Here is an 18,560-nt window from a genome sequence, read left to right on the forward strand (position 1 = left end):
ATAGTTCAATGGCTTCATATATATTGTAATTCTGTGATTATATTCTAAAAGTATCAAATCTGAAATTACCATATTCTGAATATTATTACTGTTACACGCCAAGTGTTTGACAAAATTCCTAAGTTCAGTTTGAGGGTTTCTGTGGCCTTTATAGAGAGGGTCATTACAGTGGTATCAGAGCTATAAGTCCTGCCATCCTGTGGAGGTCTTATAGGGAATTTGGAACAGCTGGATAGGAGGGAAAGTGTTTGACGAAATGTCAAAACACTAAAATCAGAGCATGCGACAAAGGCCTTATAATTTTCGCAATACCAAAGCAAGACAAGATAGGATTTCTGACCTGCAGAGCGAACAGTCTAGCTCATCTATCCAGGTGGACATAGAATCCAGTCATACAGACACAGGGGAGGTATTTTTTGATCAAGACTACGACTACAATATGGATAGAGGCGGGAATGCCGGTCCAGATCCGCAAGAGGAAAGATTTTTACAGTTATTAGACACCCTGGCACAGGGACAGCAATTAGCCGAACAAAGAGCACAAGAACAGAATCAGAGAATGGAGCTTATGATGCAGATGATGGCTCGACAAATGGGGTTGAACGCTAACATAGGTGGAGGAAATAATCAGAATGGTCACAATCAGAATGGGAATAATCAGGATGAGAGACATAATGGAGGCGAACAAATTGGGAACAATTTCGGTCATGCCCCCCAGCAAGCTCGAACAGTAAGTTCGAGGCCTATGATTCCTACGTTCCTTCCTGGAGCTCCAGAGCAGCCGGTACCAGAACCCCAGATCACTGACATACAGGATCAGCTGAGGAGAGATTGGGAAGCAGGAGGACCAGATTTTACAGCTGCAATCACCTTTAGAGAGTATATGGATGTGCGGATGAAGCATATGCCCCGTGGACAAGACAGGACTCAGAACTATGAGCTACGAAAGAAAGTAGGAAAACTACAGTTACCATATTATGATGGCTTGGGGAAGTCTACAGCAAGAGCTTGGGTTCAAAAGCTTGACACGTACTTTCAATTGAATCCTATGTCTGAGGAAGAAGCTATTAAGTATGCAGCAATTCACCTGGATGGGTTATCGCACGAATGGTGGCATCATGGTATGATCACTATGGGTCATGCACACATTACCTCATATGTGGAGTTTACGGAGAGACTGATTGAACGTTTTGATAAGAAAGATCCAGAACTCCATTTCAAGGAATTAGCCCAGCTTAAACAGTGGGGCTCATTGGAAACATACATTTCAGAGTTTCAGAAACTTGCAGTGTTAGTAACAGATGTATCTGAACGAAGGCTATTGGTTTTATTTATGGATGGGTTAGTTGATCCGTTGAGAGGGTGGATTAAAGCTCTCAACCCTCCCACTTTGTAGGAAGCCATTAAGAAAGCTCGTGACATGGATTCCTCTTCAGCTTCTAAAAATAAATTTCAGGCAAAGAGTTTCCCTTCAGGAAAAGATAAGGACAGGAAACCCTTTCATAGAGAGGCACAGCTACCTAAGGAAGAAAGTAAGAGGCTGGACAAGGAGACACTTAATGACTTGCGTAGGAAGAAGCTATGCTTCTATTGCAAAGGCCCGTATGAGTACGGCCATGACTGTCCTATGAGGCCAAAAGGGAAGGCCAACCGGGCAATGTGGGCTTATTACGAAAGCTCAGATTCAGATGGTTCAGAACATCATGATGAGGATCCTGATGAAGCAGAGGGATAGCAGGAGATAGACAGTGCAGGGCAAAGGCAGGAAACAGAGCTACATTTACAGGTAGCACGACTGTCTAGTATCCAGAGAGAGGGATCTTTCAGACTTCGGGGAGTCTTGGCTGGACAGAAGGTTATTACATTGTTGGACACAGGTGCCACGCATAATTTCATTGATGCACGATTTGTAGAGAAGCGTGGACTCATTACTGAGGAGTTCGAAGGACTAAGAGTCAAGGTAGCTGATGGATACACTCTTCGTTGTGACAGGATGGTACGGGACTTACCTTTGCGCTTGAACAACTATGAGTTTAAGGCGGATTATCATGTGGTCAACATGGGTGACATGGACATAGTACTTGGTATGCAGTGGCTACATTCATTGAAGGTGGTTACCCTGAGATTAGAGGATATGGAGATACAATTCAAAATGAATGGTAGGATTCATGTGCTAAAGGCTATCCGTAATGGAGACATCAGGACTATCTCATTTAGGCGGCTGGAGAGATTAACTAGGCATAATAATATAGAGTGGGCAGCAGTTTGTACTTTGATACCTACACAGGAGGAGCAACATAAGGCGGAATATCATCCTGATATTCAGAAGTTGAGGATTAAGTACGAAAAGGTATTCAGTGAGATTCCACCAGGCAGGCCACCGGACAGAGGTATTGAGCATATTATTGAACTGGAGGAAGGTGCTAAACCTATCATGATCACACCATATCGACATCCAAAGCGACTCAAGGATGAGATCGAAAGGACCATTGAGGAGTTGCTAGCTATGGGGCACATCCGACCTAGTAAGTCACCTTTTGCATCTTCTGTTGTTTTGGTAAAAAAGAAGGATGGAACGCTTCGGATGTGTATTGATTACAGGGCATTAAATAAGAGAACCATTAAGAACAGGTATCCTATTCCTCGCATTGATGAGTTGATAGATGAATTGCATGGGGCCTGTTATTTCACGAAAATTGATTTGAGATTAGGATATCACCAGATCAGAGTCCGTGAACAGGATATTGAGAAAACTGCTTTCAGATGTCATTGTGGGCACTTTGAGTTTGTAGTCATGCCTTTCGGTCTGACCAATGCACCTGCCACTTTCCAGTCCACTATGAACAGAGTTTTCCACCATCAGTTGAGGAAATTCGTGCTGGTGTTTTTTGATGACATTTTGATCTATAGCCGATCATGGCAGGAGCATCTAGAGCATTTGGAGACGGTGTTGAGCATTCTACAGAAGGAGTCCTTGTATGCAAAGGAGTCCAAATGTGACTTAGGGATGACCGAGCTGTTATATTTAGGACACATCATTAGTGCAGAGGGAGTGCGGATGGATCCTGAAAAGATTCGCGCTATTGTTGATTGGCCTCCACCAGAGAACCTTACACAGTTGAGGGGGTTCCTTGGTTTATGTGGTTTTTATCGCAGGTTTGTCAGTGGCTACTCACGACATGCAGCTCCCATGACAGATTTACTGAAAAAAGGGGAATTTGTGTGGACTCAGAAGGCGCAGGACTGTTTTATGAGATTTAAGGAGATAATGACTACGTGCCCAGTTCTAGCATTACCTGATTTCACGAAGCCATTTGAGCTTCAATGTGATGCATCTGGAGAGGGAGTAGGTGTTGTACTTATGCAGAATAAGCACCCCATAGCTTATGAGAGCAGGAAGCTCAGAGACCCTGAGCGTTCATTCAGTATATATGATAAGGAGATGTTGGCCATCATGCATGCTTTGGCCAAATTCAGACAATATCTTGTGGGTAGCAATTTTTGTATTAAAACTGATCATAACAGTCTGAGGCATTTCTTGGGACAGCAGGACCTGAATGATCGCCAACAAAAGTGGGTAAGTAAGTTGCAGGCATATGATTTTGACATCTCATATGTCAAGGGAACTCAGAATGTTGTTGCAGATGCTCTATCTCGAAGGCCACACCTCACTCTTATGGTTCAGATATCAGAGGATTGGCGACACTTGATTATAGCAGAGTATGCCAGGGATACATGGGCCTCCGATATAGTAGAGGGAACAGTGATTGATACCAGATACACACTTGTGGATGATTTGATCATTTACAAGAACAGGATTTACTTGGTCCCAGGATCGAAGGTTAAGCAACTGATTATGAGAGCACTTCACGACTCACCGATAGTAGGCCATCCCGGGTACTTCAAGACTTACAAGTCAGTTCGAGAGCGGTTCACTTGGAAGGGGCTGAAAGCTGATGTTTTGCAGTATGTTCGAGAGTGTCTTGTTTGCCAGCAAAACAAACAAGAACACAGCTATCCGGCAGGGCTCCTACAGCCACTTCCGATTCCCGACAGGAAGTGGGAATGCATCTCCATGGACTTTATCACAGGTTTGCCCAAGGTACAAGGACGAGATTGTATTTATGTGGTGGTAGATAGATAAACGAAATATGCTCATTTCTTTCCTATCACCACTACACATTCAGCAGCTCAGGTGGCATAGGTTTTCTTTCGGGAGGTTTTCAGATTGCATGGCTTGCCTCAGAACATTGTGAGTGATAGGGATAGCCGTTTCATGAGTCACTTTTGGCAGGAGGTATTCCGGTTATGTGGCACGGAGCTTACACCCAGCACTAGCTATCACCCACAAACCGATGGTCAGACAGAAATTGTGAACAAATGGGTTGAAGGGTATTTAAGGAACTATGTGGCAGCTCAGCAGCGAGCTTGGGTCAGATGGATATATCTCTGCGAATATTGTTACAATACTACATATCATATGACTATACAGATGACACCCTTCATGGCACTTTACGGTTATGAAGCACCTAGTTTCTTGGATTTGTTGTTGAGCGACAGCCGGGTACCCAGTGCAGGTGAATTATTACAGGAGAGTAAGGATATAGTTGCTACCCTCAAAGACAATATTGCAAGAGCTCAGAACCAGCAGAAGCAGTATGCAAACCAGAAGAGAACTGAGCGTAGTTTTGAGGTAGATGATATGGTTTACCTCATGTTGCAGCCATACAGGCAATCTACTCTTAAGAAGAGTGGGGCAGAGAAACTTAAGCCACGCTATTATGGACCATTCAGGATTATCAGGCGAGTTGGTGAAGTGGCTTATGAGTTGGAGCTTCCCGCAGACAGCAGAGTGCACAATGTGTTTCATGTGTCACGCCTCAAGAAGGCGTTGGGTCAGAATGTGGTGCCTTCTGCAGTATTACCTCCTTTAGATGATGAGGGAAAATTGATTTTAGTACCAGAATCCATCCTGGAGAGCAGAGAAAAGCAGCTTCGTAGAAGGGTGATCAGAGAATACTTGGTTAAGTGGAAAGATTTACCTGTTGAGGATGCTACTTGGGAGGGGGAGGCTATTTTGCAGCACCCGGCGTTGAGATTGCTTGAGGCCAAGCAATTTCAGGAGGGGCGGACTGTAATGTCCCCTCTTTAGTTCGACATGGCATTGATCATGGATTTGCCTATTCCAGACTCTCGTAGGCAAATGGTGTGGAAAGAGAGTCAATTCTGCGGATCAGATAGTCATATCTTGCTCTTGAAGAAGTGTTAAGAGGTTATATTTTATCATTATGTGATATTGGGGCCCACATGTTATAATTTTAATTTGAGTTGCACTTTTTATTTTATAAAATTACTTTATTATAAAAAAGTGCATTATAATGAGAAATTATAAAGGATGTTTCTAGAAGTTCTAGCAACTTCTTAGAAAAGTGAATAAATAGAGGGTTGGGCCTCTCATTTGGACATGCTTGGATTGGAGAACTCTTCTACTTCTTCATTGTGAAGACATTTGTGGACTTTAGATCTGCAAATTATTCGATCTTTGGGAACGAATCACTCCCTTGGATTGGCGACTTTGAGGGTGTGAAATATCACCTGAATTGTTGCATAATTGGAGTTGGTATTCAGCCATCTCATTGGAGCTTATTGAGAATTCGTTGTTAGGGTTTGTTTTTGGTTGGAATAAGGATTTCAGATTTGCCCTATCATTGGAGAAGCATTTGACAAGAGTTTGAAGACAGAATAAGTGCATTTTCAGGATTGGCAAAGCAGGGTTCGGAACCACATAATTGCTCATATCTCCTCAACCCCTTGGAGTTATTTTTTATGGTTTTACAGGGTTACTACCTAACCCTAGGCGCCCATTTTCCTTGCTTTTGGGGGTCCCAAAACCCTAATATTATTTTATTTCAGCAGCCGTACAGGTACGGCCTGGTACGGCCCTGCTAGTTTGGGCAGCAGCAGCAAATTAAGGACAGTTTGGGGGTGCGGTTGGAGGTCTTCATCAACGATCTGCAGCAAAACGTGGTGTTCTTCCATAGTTCTTCAAACCAGGTTCTTGCATTCTGAAATATATGTCAATTTTTGGGTAAATTTGCTGTCATACAGTCATTGTAATAATCAGTCCAGAATTGGTAATAAAATAATTTCAGAATTTATTGCATTGTAATTGAAATATAGTTCAATGGCTTCATATATATTGTAATTCTGTGATTATATTCTGAAAGTATCAAATCTGAAATTACCATATTCTGAATATTATTACTGTTACACGCCAAGTGTTTGACAAAATTCCTAAGTTCAGTTTGAGGGTTTCTGTGGCCTTTATAGAGAGGGTCATTACATTATTACCTTAGTGTTAATTAATTGATTTATAATGAATGAATCAATTGAACACTAATTACAACTTTGAATTTGACTACATTATTAATAGAGATAGGAATTACATTAATTAGAAATAGTCAAAACACAACTCCTCTTATGTAACCATAATCACACCTATTACATGCAGATTATATAAAAATATAAAGTGACTCCACTAATAGAATTAATAACATAGTTAACAAAACTATTAAGAAGTCGGCTTCCATAAGAAAGATGAAAAGCTTGGATAACCATGAGCCACATGGTTGCATTTCCCTCGATTGATTTGAAGGACAACCCTAAGCATAGCATTCTTTTTTTGCTTATTCTATCATTTTGTATCTTTCAGAATAAAAGAGAATAAGGGTTTCTACAGTTTTGCTTGGTGGCCGCCACATTTGGAAGCATGGGTTTTGTTTTACTATTCAACTGCCATGATTCTCAATACCTTATCCCCTTTCATTGCCATAATAGGAGAGTTTTGAACAATTCTTCTGTTGAATGAAGGTAAAAACTTCATAACCGCGTCTCTAACTGCAGATATTGATCTTCAATCCTCCATTTGATTCAAATTTCTGGGTTGCTCTTGTTTTACTTTTTTCTCAACATTTACTCATACTGTAGCTTGGATTTCACTTAATATATCTGTCATTTGATGCTTTTAATGCCATTGTGATGCCATGGCTTCCAGAGTTTCTACTATTTTATCATAGATATCTCTGCTAGTTATTTGCAGTATTTTATGCCATATTGGAGGAACTTCTAATGCCACAACTGGGTTTTATGCTGAACCAATGTTGTGTGAATCTTGCCAAATCTATGAAATTATTGCCGTCGGTCTATCAGCTTTGCTGTAATGGCATGTTTTTATCATGAATATGGTTCCCAAGTTACCCATATGGGTTCATACTATGTACCCTTCATAATGTTGACAATAAGCTCCTTTGGCTGTTGCAACTGGGGTTTTATAATTTGGCCGCCATTTTTTAGTTTCTAGAGCATCTAAAAGAGCTCACTGGTCTGATTTTCCAGTGTTGTTCATTGTGCTACTTGTTTTTACTATTGTAGCCATACGTCATTGGCATGTTCTGTGCTCGGAGAAGAGTTCTGGAAAAGCAAGCCTTACACTTCTTCATTTCATGGCATTTCTATTTTCTGTTGCTGTTGTCATGACATTTGGTCAATCGCCTTTATTTCTATGTGGTTGATAAAGCTTTCCTCATTCTGAGGCTGATAAGGCTTTCCTCACTTATATTAGTGATTTGATTTTTGTCTTCTGGAAGATTGCTGCGTGGATCTAACTTTTTAAACAACAAATCTGGAGATTTTTCTCTTGCTCTCAATGAATCTTTCTTGCAGATATATGAATTGTTCCACAGTATTTTATGTGAATGAAGGCAAAAATTAGTTGGAGTATTCACTTTTGCAAGGGTTTCATTATTTTCTGGACCTTCTCTTTTTGCAGATCTTAATTGGAAGCTTCTTTCTCCTTACTGAAATATGATTTTGTCGAGTTTTCTTGCAAACATTCCACTATTTGGCACTGATAGTAAAAATGACCTTGTGGAAACCAATTCAGCATATAATCTTAATGGTTGTAATGCTACTACAGCAGCTTCTGTAACAAAATCTGCTATTTGACTGTCATTCATGAAGCGTATCATTTCTTCTAGAGTTGAAATGAATCTTGAATTGCATTAAAACAATATTTTATTAAGTATCTGTAGTTGTAGCATTCATTTCTTCAGTGATTATTTCCCTTTGCTTCAAGATAACATTACATTGTTATAGGTATTTGTATTTCTTTCTGCAGAATTGATTGGCCATCTTTGTTTACAGCTTTGCACTAATCTTTCCATCCTCTATGTACAAGCTGAAAACAGTCTTTAATTCATGTTTTAAAGACATAACACAATATCTGACTTGTAGTTTGCAACATCATTTATGTAGCATATTGCTTGTCCTATAGCTTCTTGATGATTCTGTAATTGTAGCTTGACAATCGTCCTTTCTTTATATCATTGATCATACATCTTCGCATTGATGTTGTAGCTTTGCATTGGCAATTTTCATACTTTCATCCTGAAAGCTTTTGAATGTCGTTGCACCTGTTTCTATTCATAATGTTTATGCTCTGCATTCTAACATTTCATCATTGCTACTACTTCCTTTCGATCAGATTCTATAATCCTAACTCTGATAAGTACATCAGGCTCAATAACCCTTATGGGAGCCTACGGTTATATCTGTGTACTTATTATATATAGGACTCTGCATAGTAAGCAAACATGTTTATAATAAAAATTTTGGTCTGATTGCTTGCCTCTTTTACTGTTGGTATGCGTTCTTATTTTTTGAAAATGCATAGCATCTTAGGAATATGAAAGTGATGGAGAGGTGAGATACTAGCATTGCTTAGATTCATTGGATCTAACATTTTTCCTTTTATCATGCAAGATTTGAAGGCTTAGAGGGAATGTGATGTGGAACAGAAACCAAGTGAGAATGAGAAGACACAACTCAACTAGTCATTATAGGCAATGACTGGTGCCCATGACCCTTTCCTTACTCTTTTAATTCTATCATGTTATTCATTTTTAATGAGTAGGAACATGTAGCAATAGTCTAGGGGCTACTCTCACGGTCAATTGTGTAAGAGATTTTACTTTTAGCTTTTAAATCATTTCATTGTTCAATGATTGTAAATATCAATTGTATTGCTATGATGAATAATACAAGGACATTGTCTATTCTTTTGGCACATAATGAACATGATCTCAATATGCATGAACTGAATGAAGATGTAAAATGCTTATGCAGTTGTATCAAACCTTTGCAATTCATTAGGACTTATTTTGAACATGAGTAAAAATTTAGTAACAGTGATATCATGAAATAGTGTCAACTCATAACTTACCAAATTATTTATACGTTGATAAAAATCTATTAAAGATAAAATGCCCTATACGTGGATTCATGGTAATTTTTTAATTATTTAGGATGCATATAAATAATAGACAATTTCACATCCAACTATACAGTGTTGACCAAACCTGCTAGGTTATAAAAATCGATTATCATAATGATGAAATATAAAAGCATTTCATTAATAGATTCAAAGATCATTTAGGATTTCATTTTTTTAAATGTCAACAAGTGTAGATATAAATATCATAAACATTTCTAAAATGTTAATTTTTGCAAAGGGGGAATTAAATTTTCATACCACGCACCTCATCATATGAATCCCCAGCAAAAGAGGCACCATCACAATACATAAGTTTCACCCTATTCCAATTAAAGAATTCTGTAACATGCATAAACATGAGAAACATTATTAGCATCATGTAGTGATATATAATGACTTTATTAAGCAAGAAATTTTAAAACATTTCAGAAATGATTATAGAAAATATCAAATCTTGATAAACATTGAGCAATACTATAATGTCCCCATTTTTTGAGTTGCATCAGAGTTAATGGATTTAGCCTATCATTGGGTCCTTGTAAGATGATTCTGGAGATTAGAGGACCTTGTTGCGGAGTTATTCGGCTCTCCCCAATTGTGAGTTTTGGCTCTATTTTGAGGGACTTACTACTTATAGTAAGTCAATAGATGATTACAATGAGCTTAGATGATTGGGTCCTTGTAAGACGATACTGGTGATTAGAGGACCTTATTGCGGAGTTATTCGACTCTCTCCAATTGTGAGTTTTGGCTCTATTTTGAGGGACTTACGACTTATAGTAAGTCAATAGATGATTACAATGAGATCAGATGATTTAGAGGAGTTAATTTGATGCTTCTAGATGTTATTTCTGACTTCTAGTTTGGGATCAAGATTCTTAGAGAGAGCATCTATTTTTAGTAAGTCACCCAATTAGGATCATTAATCATCTTTTATCGTCGGGATCACTACTGTGCTACCAAATTTTCAATTCCAATGTTGTTGGGCCATTTTCACAAATTGGGTGTTCTATTGGTTATAATATAATTATATCTACTAAGGTTGCTACTTTAATTGAAATTGTTTAGTGAGAACATTAGTGTTATAGCTCATTCGAATCGGGATGAAAAGTTTTAAATCATGAGCACATGAATAGAACCTTGTGTGTCAAGATACCATTTTATCAGTGAAAAGGTTAAATTGGAGCAATGAGGAAGTTTAATTAATAAAGTGACTTTATTATTTGTTAACTTCAAATTATAACATAAAGCTACTTTATGAGAAATGAAATTAAAGTAAATTAAAGGAGGTGGAGACATATGGATATTGAATATTATAAAAGGGGTTCCGGATTTCATTTCATGCATTCTTGATGTGTTTTGACATTTTTGGTGATTTGGTGTTTAAGTGTGGGAATCAAGGATTTCATTTTTTTTCAATCTAGAAGAATTGAGAATTCTTATTAGCATTTGGACTTAGAATTGACGTTCAGCTGGCTGGTCTATTGTGTTAGAGGTAGTTTTATTTAGAACCACCATTTAAGCTTATATGGTGATCAATTTGAGAGGAAGTTCTTGTATTTTTTTCAGCTTTTAATAGCAAAGTCTAGAGAATGACTTGGATGCAGATCACAGCCCTTAGAGGTCTGTGTATGGAATTATAGACAGCTGCCAATCATCTACAAGCAGCAGGCAAGGTTTAGAGGGCTTTGCAAACACTTCAGAGATGTTACTTAGCAAATTCAAGATGGAGCAATTTGATGCCAAGTTCCTAATTAGCTGCAATTAAAATTCTTAATTTAATAAATAATTTCCTCTAGCACTATATATGATTTCTCTCAATAATAAAAGCATTGGGCCCAATGCTACAGAAATTAATTTCATAATTTATTTTTTTACACAAAGTTATTATCTTGCTTGGCAACATTTAAAAGAAAAAATCAACAAAATGCTTATTTACTTCAAAAATCAGTTATATGTCTGTTTTGCAAAGCAAATTAGTAGTCTGGTGAAGTTAGAACTGGTTGGCATTATTACACATACATCTTTCTCCTCTGAATAATTTGAGCATTTTCAAGTCCTCATATTCATTTTTGTATTGTATTTCTTATTCAACTTTCTATTATGTGCATCTGACATATGTGCCATTAATATATGTCTTAAAAATGTGATAGAAATGGATTATCAATGAACTCCATCAATCAATGGAACCCAAAATTTTGAAATCTATGAGGAATGGAAAAATGGATCTTCATAATCCATGAGGAATTTGTAATGCTTAGAAAGGGGATTGCAACCATAGCCACCTAGAGACCTTAGAAAAGTAAAAGAATAAGCAATTATTTTGAAATAGATACACAAGAATACATGAAAAAGGATACAACTATTTACATTTATATTTAGTCATTAATAGATATGAATATGAGTGGAGGGAGGGACACGGTGCCCAAGTAAATCTAAATCTTAAGATGCAAGAATATTGTATACTTTTGGATCCTATAACCAATAATCCCAACCATCACCAATACCTAATGTCTCAAGTGCTGACAGTAACCCTAACTCTGAGCATCAAATGGGACGCCTACAATCTACAACCTAAGGTTATTGACAAGCAAGTCTAGATATTATTTACATATAAAGATTAAAAACGATTTGTTTCATATCATTCTCCCATATTGGAGTCATTAAAGTATTTTAGTACATTGCATTTCAGATTAATATTATGTATTTGTACATGCATTATATAAATTTGATTACTTGTGGACAAGAATAGTTGTGTTTTGTATGAGAGTTTGTCTAATGGTTGTCCACCCTGTTGGGTGAATATTTTGCAACTAACAGTTTTTAGTAAAATCCAATCACAAGATAGGACGACCAGCCACAGTGTGTGAGACAGAGTCTCTCCTACCTTGAAGGAAAGGCTACCTCTTCTCAACGTTCCTTGGATCAACTCAAGGTAAGCAAAAAGTTGAGAGATTTGAAAGGGGATTACCAATATTATTTCATCTTAGCTCTCAGAAAAGAATCCACTTACCCGTGGAGTGAGTAATGGGCAAGATGAATCCTTTAACTACACTTCTATCAAGAGTTGTAAACAGTTGTACCGATAAACCAGCACTAACTAAAAGGCTAGCTGAAAGCATACCAGTTTGGCTCTAAGTCCATTCTTAATCTATGCTATAAGAATAACTTATACTATTGGGGCACAAGGACTTCTAGAAGTAAAGAATTCTAACTATTTTGTGAATTAAGTAAGAGATACAAGCTAAAGTCAAAGCTCCTAGTCTATATATCTCCAGAACTGCTCCTAGTAAAAGCTTCATCTCTTATTGCTTCCTAACTCTTTATATTCAATTATCAAGAATGCAAAAACACATGAATCAAAGATAACAAATGCCAATCACAGTCAAAACTTCCGATTTCCACTAATCACAATAGCACTCAATCAAAGTTAGGCTTCAATTGTTTTCTTTGTATTCACTTTTCTTTCAAAATAGTACTACACAATCAAAGTTATGCTTGCACAATTTCTTCAGAGCTCTCTTGCATACAATAAAAGATGATGTTTACAATGAGAGAGGACCCCTTTATATAGGCAAAGGAGTTGAGAAAAAGGAGGAAAAAATGGGAGCAACTCAACCAACCTTGATCCAGTCTAACTAACAAGAGAAATTATTGGATTACTCGTCATGAGGACATGCAAATCATATTATATATAATTACACAACTTCATGCAATACATCCTCTTCAATCTACAAACATGAAATAGAAAAGAAAGAAAACGGAAAAGAAGTGAAATAATCCTAAGGATTATTTTTAAGTGCCTTGAATTTGATGATGACATCATGTACTATAGGAAGCTATGAAATTAACATTGCCTTTGATGTAGCTTCTATTCTCACACTATCGGCATATGCTGATTTCACAAATTTGCAATTTTCTGCAAGAGAATCTTGTAAGTGCTTTGCTAAGGATTTGTATAAAGCAAAATCAGCATTAACTATGACTATATATTTGCAACCATTTCTTCAATTGCAACCAAGTTATCATGCTCATCAAGAACTTGACATCCCATTTGTTTTAAGTCGCACATGATCTTAGTTTCTATTGCCTGACAATCTTCTAAGGTTGCCTACAACTTTGTTAGAAGTTTTCTTAGTGTTTCTTCTTTATAGCCCATGAGTCTGTGGCATCTGTAGAACATTTCACAAGATGGAACGATATACTCTAGTGTCTCTTTGTACAATTTCCTTTGAAGCTGTCAATTATAATGAACCTCACAAATTATCAGTGTGGAGAAGATTTATATTGTGCATTATATTATTATTTTAGAAGCATTCTTCCATACAAGGAAAAAACAATGATTTTTTATGGTTTCATATATACGACCCTTGTAAGATCATTTGTATGTACACGTCTTCAAGCTGCCTCTAAATTATGGAGTACAGGCTCAATGTCAAATCTCTATCTAGCACATTGCGTGCAACCAACACCATTGACACGCTACTCCTTAAGCTTGTCTTACAATGTAATAAATTCATCACTGTCAGTTATCATCTATACTCTTGTCATTAGTCTTTGTGGATATTACTTGATGTATACTTGTCATCTAGATGATGACTTTTTCTTTTGGGGGAATGATGTAGGGGGATAAAATGACTATTGTTATGTTTGATAATATTGGTTATTCATTAATGTATTAATTGTCTGTAATAAGTTTGTTATATTTCTCAAGTAGTGCCAAGCAAGGGGATATAGTATCATCAAATGAATTGTAATCCTTGGCCAACCATCTCTGGTTATCTTCTCTATAATGAATTTGTGCATTAATAAAGATATATTTTACTCCTATATCCTAAGTTGTCAATTCACGTGCAATCCACAATTTTACTTTGTTTTTTTTGTTTTTTGTTTTTTTTTTTTTTTTTTTGGTGGGGGGGGAGTAGGAAGGATTTGGATGTGTTTATTCTATATATGTAAATATGTATGTGTGTGTGTGTATATATATATATACACATATCTATATACATACACACAAATATATATATATATATATAGATAGATATAAATATATATACATATACATACACATACATACTATTGTCAGTAGAAACTATGTCAGCTGACAGAGTGATTGTCGTTAGTGTTTCTGTAGCCAACGGAGTGATTGTCATCATTGTTTTTGTAGCCGACGGGATGATTGTCGTCGGTGTTTCTGTAGCCGATGGGGTGATTGTCGTCGGTGTTTCTGTATTATGTAGCCAACAGGTAAATAGTTTGTAGCAGACATAATGTTTGTGGCCGACGGACTCCTTCGGGAAGATTCGGCAGATAGTATTTATATCCGGTCTGGGATCATTGTAAATCATCTTCTATCATTGATCTTATCTTATCAAGCATAATGTAATGTTCTGGCGTATGTGAATAATCTAAAGAGTCCTTCTGTTCATTGTCTGTGTGCATTTCTTAATTAATCTATGTGGTAAACACATACATACATCTCTCTCTCTCTCTCTCTCTCTCTCTCTCTCTCTCTCTCTCTATATATATATATATATATATGCAAAGAAGCGCAAAATATACAAAATTTAATTCATTTGATAGTATGATACTTCACCATTGATAAAATTATCTAATAAATATTAAATGAGCCATATCATATGCATCTATGTTCACAATTCCAATGCAAATCAGAAAATCATTACAATTACAAAATCAAGATTTAGTTCATGATTCAATGTTCATCAATCAAGAAATGATAAAAAATGATATCAAGCACATGTTATAAAGTATTTTATTTTTATTTTTTCAAGACACATTTATTTTTTGCATTTGGAACGCAACTGCTCACGGAGGCTAATGTATCTAGAGAGCATCTGGGTTCCCTAGATGCAATTCCTGTGAGCATCCACAAGGCATCCGGATCCGAATCAGCTTCCAGACGAATCCGCTTCCAACTCCAGACCTAGGAGCTACTGATCGACAATAGAACCTATCTCTAGTATGCATTATCATTTGTAGTATTATTTCACTTATGTCACTTGCCAGATATAGCAATAAATATTGGTAAAGGTAGTTTATTAGGTTTATTTCAGGCCTAGAATTTTTTTATGTGGCTTCTCTATTCTTAAAAGAAGAAAACGGATGCGAACATGTATGTACATCATCTTTGACTCTCCTAGAAAATTCAACACAGGCTTGGCCATGTATCAAAAGATATTGAAGAACATCATCATTCCCTGCGAACTAGCTAGAACTACGTCTTATCATGTTGTGGGCTATAGGGTAACTATAACATACTCACATCCTCACATACCCTTGAATTAAAGCCAAATTTTGTTTTTTGTATATTCAAACCAAGATTGTATTTAGGAAAGCCACATAAATCATCTACTGTAAAAAACCAAACTAGCTCCCAATTTGAACAATGATGCCCAAACTCTTATTTGCAATATTTTATTGTTCTCCAATTTATTTTGAATTTTCCCAAGTTGATAAGTTACAAAAAGTTTGAAATGATGTTATAAATTCAGACTATAACTGGAAAGAGATTTTTTGCATTTGATATGAAAACCACAAATCAGAAATGTATGTTTTAATAATGGCACCCGGCTGCAGGTAATTTGCCAATTTATTAAATTGAGGAAATGACCAACCATGCACAAAATCTCAATACAATTATAAATAGTGATTCGAACCTGAATTGAATTGTTTGGAAAATGTTTGTCTCTCCTTATATCAACACACAGCTGAGACGTGAATGCTCAATCACCTCCAACAGTAATGGCGACGTCTCCAACAACACTCCAATCAGTTACCGTCAGCAATAAATAATTCCCACACCCACCACATCTATGGTTTGCAAAAACATGTGACCAACTAAAAATCGCAGGCCCAAAACAAGATGTGTTAGCTTCTCCCTGCTACCACAGCTCAAACGCCAAGGTATTTAGGTTGAGTGGCCTTCACTATGATGTCGTCTACTCACTTCCAAAAATCACTTCTTGCTTTCACCCACATCTGCCAATTCTCGAGGAAATTCGCAGCTTCCAAGTATCAATACGTCCAACAACACAAATGTAGACTCTCAACAATAAATCATAAGCCTAAACTTACAAAATCTCCAAGCCACAGGAGTCATAGTAGGAGATTTAAACAATTGTTTACTTTAGCACAATTGTTAATGAGAACCCCAGAATTTCTTCAAACCCTTAGCTAGATATATAATAATTAAGATTATCCTCCTTATCCATAGAATTATAGTAGATGAATGTTGGCCAACTGTATACTTCAGCACAATTGCCAAGAATTTCTCAGACAAGACCCTTATACTTCAAGAAGGACTCACAGGTCAGAAATTAGGAAAAGCCACAAAGGCACAAAAAGAAAATATATTTTCAAATGTGCTTTCCTCAACAAATGGGCTTGTATTTAAAACCTCCGGATTCCCTTTTGTTGCCAAAATATAACTTCACTCAAGAAGCTTCTCCACACAAAATTAATTAGAAGCTTCCATTAGATTCTCTCACTTGACTTGGCCTAACTAATTAATAAATGACACTTTCCAATGATAACTCAACTCTCAACTTAAGTGAAATTATAAATTTATAATAAGTCATTTAATAATTAATAAAAATTTGGCCACTAAAAATATAAGAACTCCAAAAATACTCATCATTTAAATATGTCGTCTAAAATAGGAGTCATACCTATTATTTCTCCATGTGACCAAATGCACTTCCCAAAAATAGAAAGGGTCCATCTCGATCAACCCCAACTTACCACAAATAATAAGTACACAAAACTAAGCCCAAATGAAGTCCGATCTGAGCCAAACAAAGACCAACCTATAGCTTACTGAGATGTGGAGAAGATAAGACCCTCCCAAGTCAAACCACTGCCACAGAAGACCCTCTATCCACAATAATTAGTCTGCGAGGATCACAATAATAGGCTAATCCCTAAAACTCTGATGCCGACAAAATTGGGGACATTACAGTCCTCCCTCCCCAAGCATTGAATTCCCCACTCAACTTCAGACCCTCTATCCACAATAATTAGCCTACGAGGATCAAAATAATAGGCTAATCACTGAAACTCCAATGCTGTGGAAAATGGGGACATTACAATCTTCTCTCCTTGATATTGCTTGTCCTCAAGCAATCTGGCAAGATAGTGAACTCCAACCTCCACTTAGATCCCAAATGAAGAAGTGTGTGACATCTCTGTAGACACTAAACTAACTACAACCAAGCATTATCAAGACCAACCACATGTCCTGCAACCTCACACCCAAAACTTGTGCAAATGATGTAGAAGTAAGAATATCACCAAAAGACAACTCCATAGAAGATCTATCCATCCTATTCTTCCCTATATCCAACCACATAATATATACTGGACAGGAATTGTGATCATCACCAATAATCGTTGAAAATGATACAGCTACATGTGAACCATATGCACTCATGCCAACTGTATCAACAATAGGTGTAGCCACATCAATATATGCAGACACAGGAACAATACTAACTGCCGCAACAGAAAACTGAACTAAATTTGTTGTTGATGAAAACTCATAATCATCAACATGTGCACCATCATTAGAACACACATCAACAATTGCATGCATATTGCTAAATTCCTCCATAGATGGCTTAATCGACGCAAAAGTAGCCGCCAAGGCCGATATGACTATATCATCACATGCTCCTACTCTCACTATCATCGCATTACCATCAAATGCATAATCCTGGGAACTCATGCCAACAACTGATCATCCAACTATTTTACAATACCCTATATCTCAGATTCTCCATCCCTAGGCAGAGAAGTACATCCTCTATGAGTGTAATATCTACCTGGAATGAATCTCTTGTCACCATCCATGTCACTATACTAATCATAAAATTAATTTGACAATCTCAGAAGTAAGCACCGACCAAACAATTTTTGCAGGCTGCCAGGAAACTGCTCTGATACCACTTTAATAACCCTGTTCGGTTATGCTTCTATACATTTGACATTTCAACAAACATTTGGCAAACAACCCAATTATCACTGAATATATGGTATTTAAAATTCCAAACACGGTATTGGAAAATGCAACAATTGTTCACAAACTTAGTTAACCTTAGCCTTATACATTGCTCAAATAAATATCAAGCACTAGTATATAAATCTGCCATGTGAATTTGCATGTTTAAATCTGAAACAACAAATGGCTCACAACAAATTCTGAATTTATTCA

General features: G+C 36.9%; 1 protein-coding gene across 3 annotated transcripts in view; it reads right to left on the bottom strand.

The window, feature by feature from the left end:
* LOC149543762 (pectin acetylesterase 3-like) overlaps nucleotides 1–18,560 on the bottom strand; it is a 228,460-nt gene that overhangs the window by 197,340 nt on the left and 12,560 nt on the right. For all 3 annotated transcript variants that reach the window (XM_089798455.1, XM_089798454.1, XM_089798456.1), the window contains exon 4: nucleotides 9,597–9,670. In XM_089798455.1, coding sequence (XP_089654581.1) covers nucleotides 9,597–9,670 — 74 coding nt within the window. The remainder of the gene's footprint in view (nucleotides 1–9,596; nucleotides 9,671–18,560) is intronic.

The sequence above is a fragment of the Cupressus sempervirens genome, chromosome 8 (genome assembly GCF_028749045.1).
Source record: "Cupressus sempervirens isolate cs-2001-9-10 chromosome 8, ASM2874904v1, whole genome shotgun sequence".
NCBI lineage: Eukaryota > Viridiplantae > Streptophyta > Pinopsida > Cupressales > Cupressaceae > Cupressus > Cupressus sempervirens.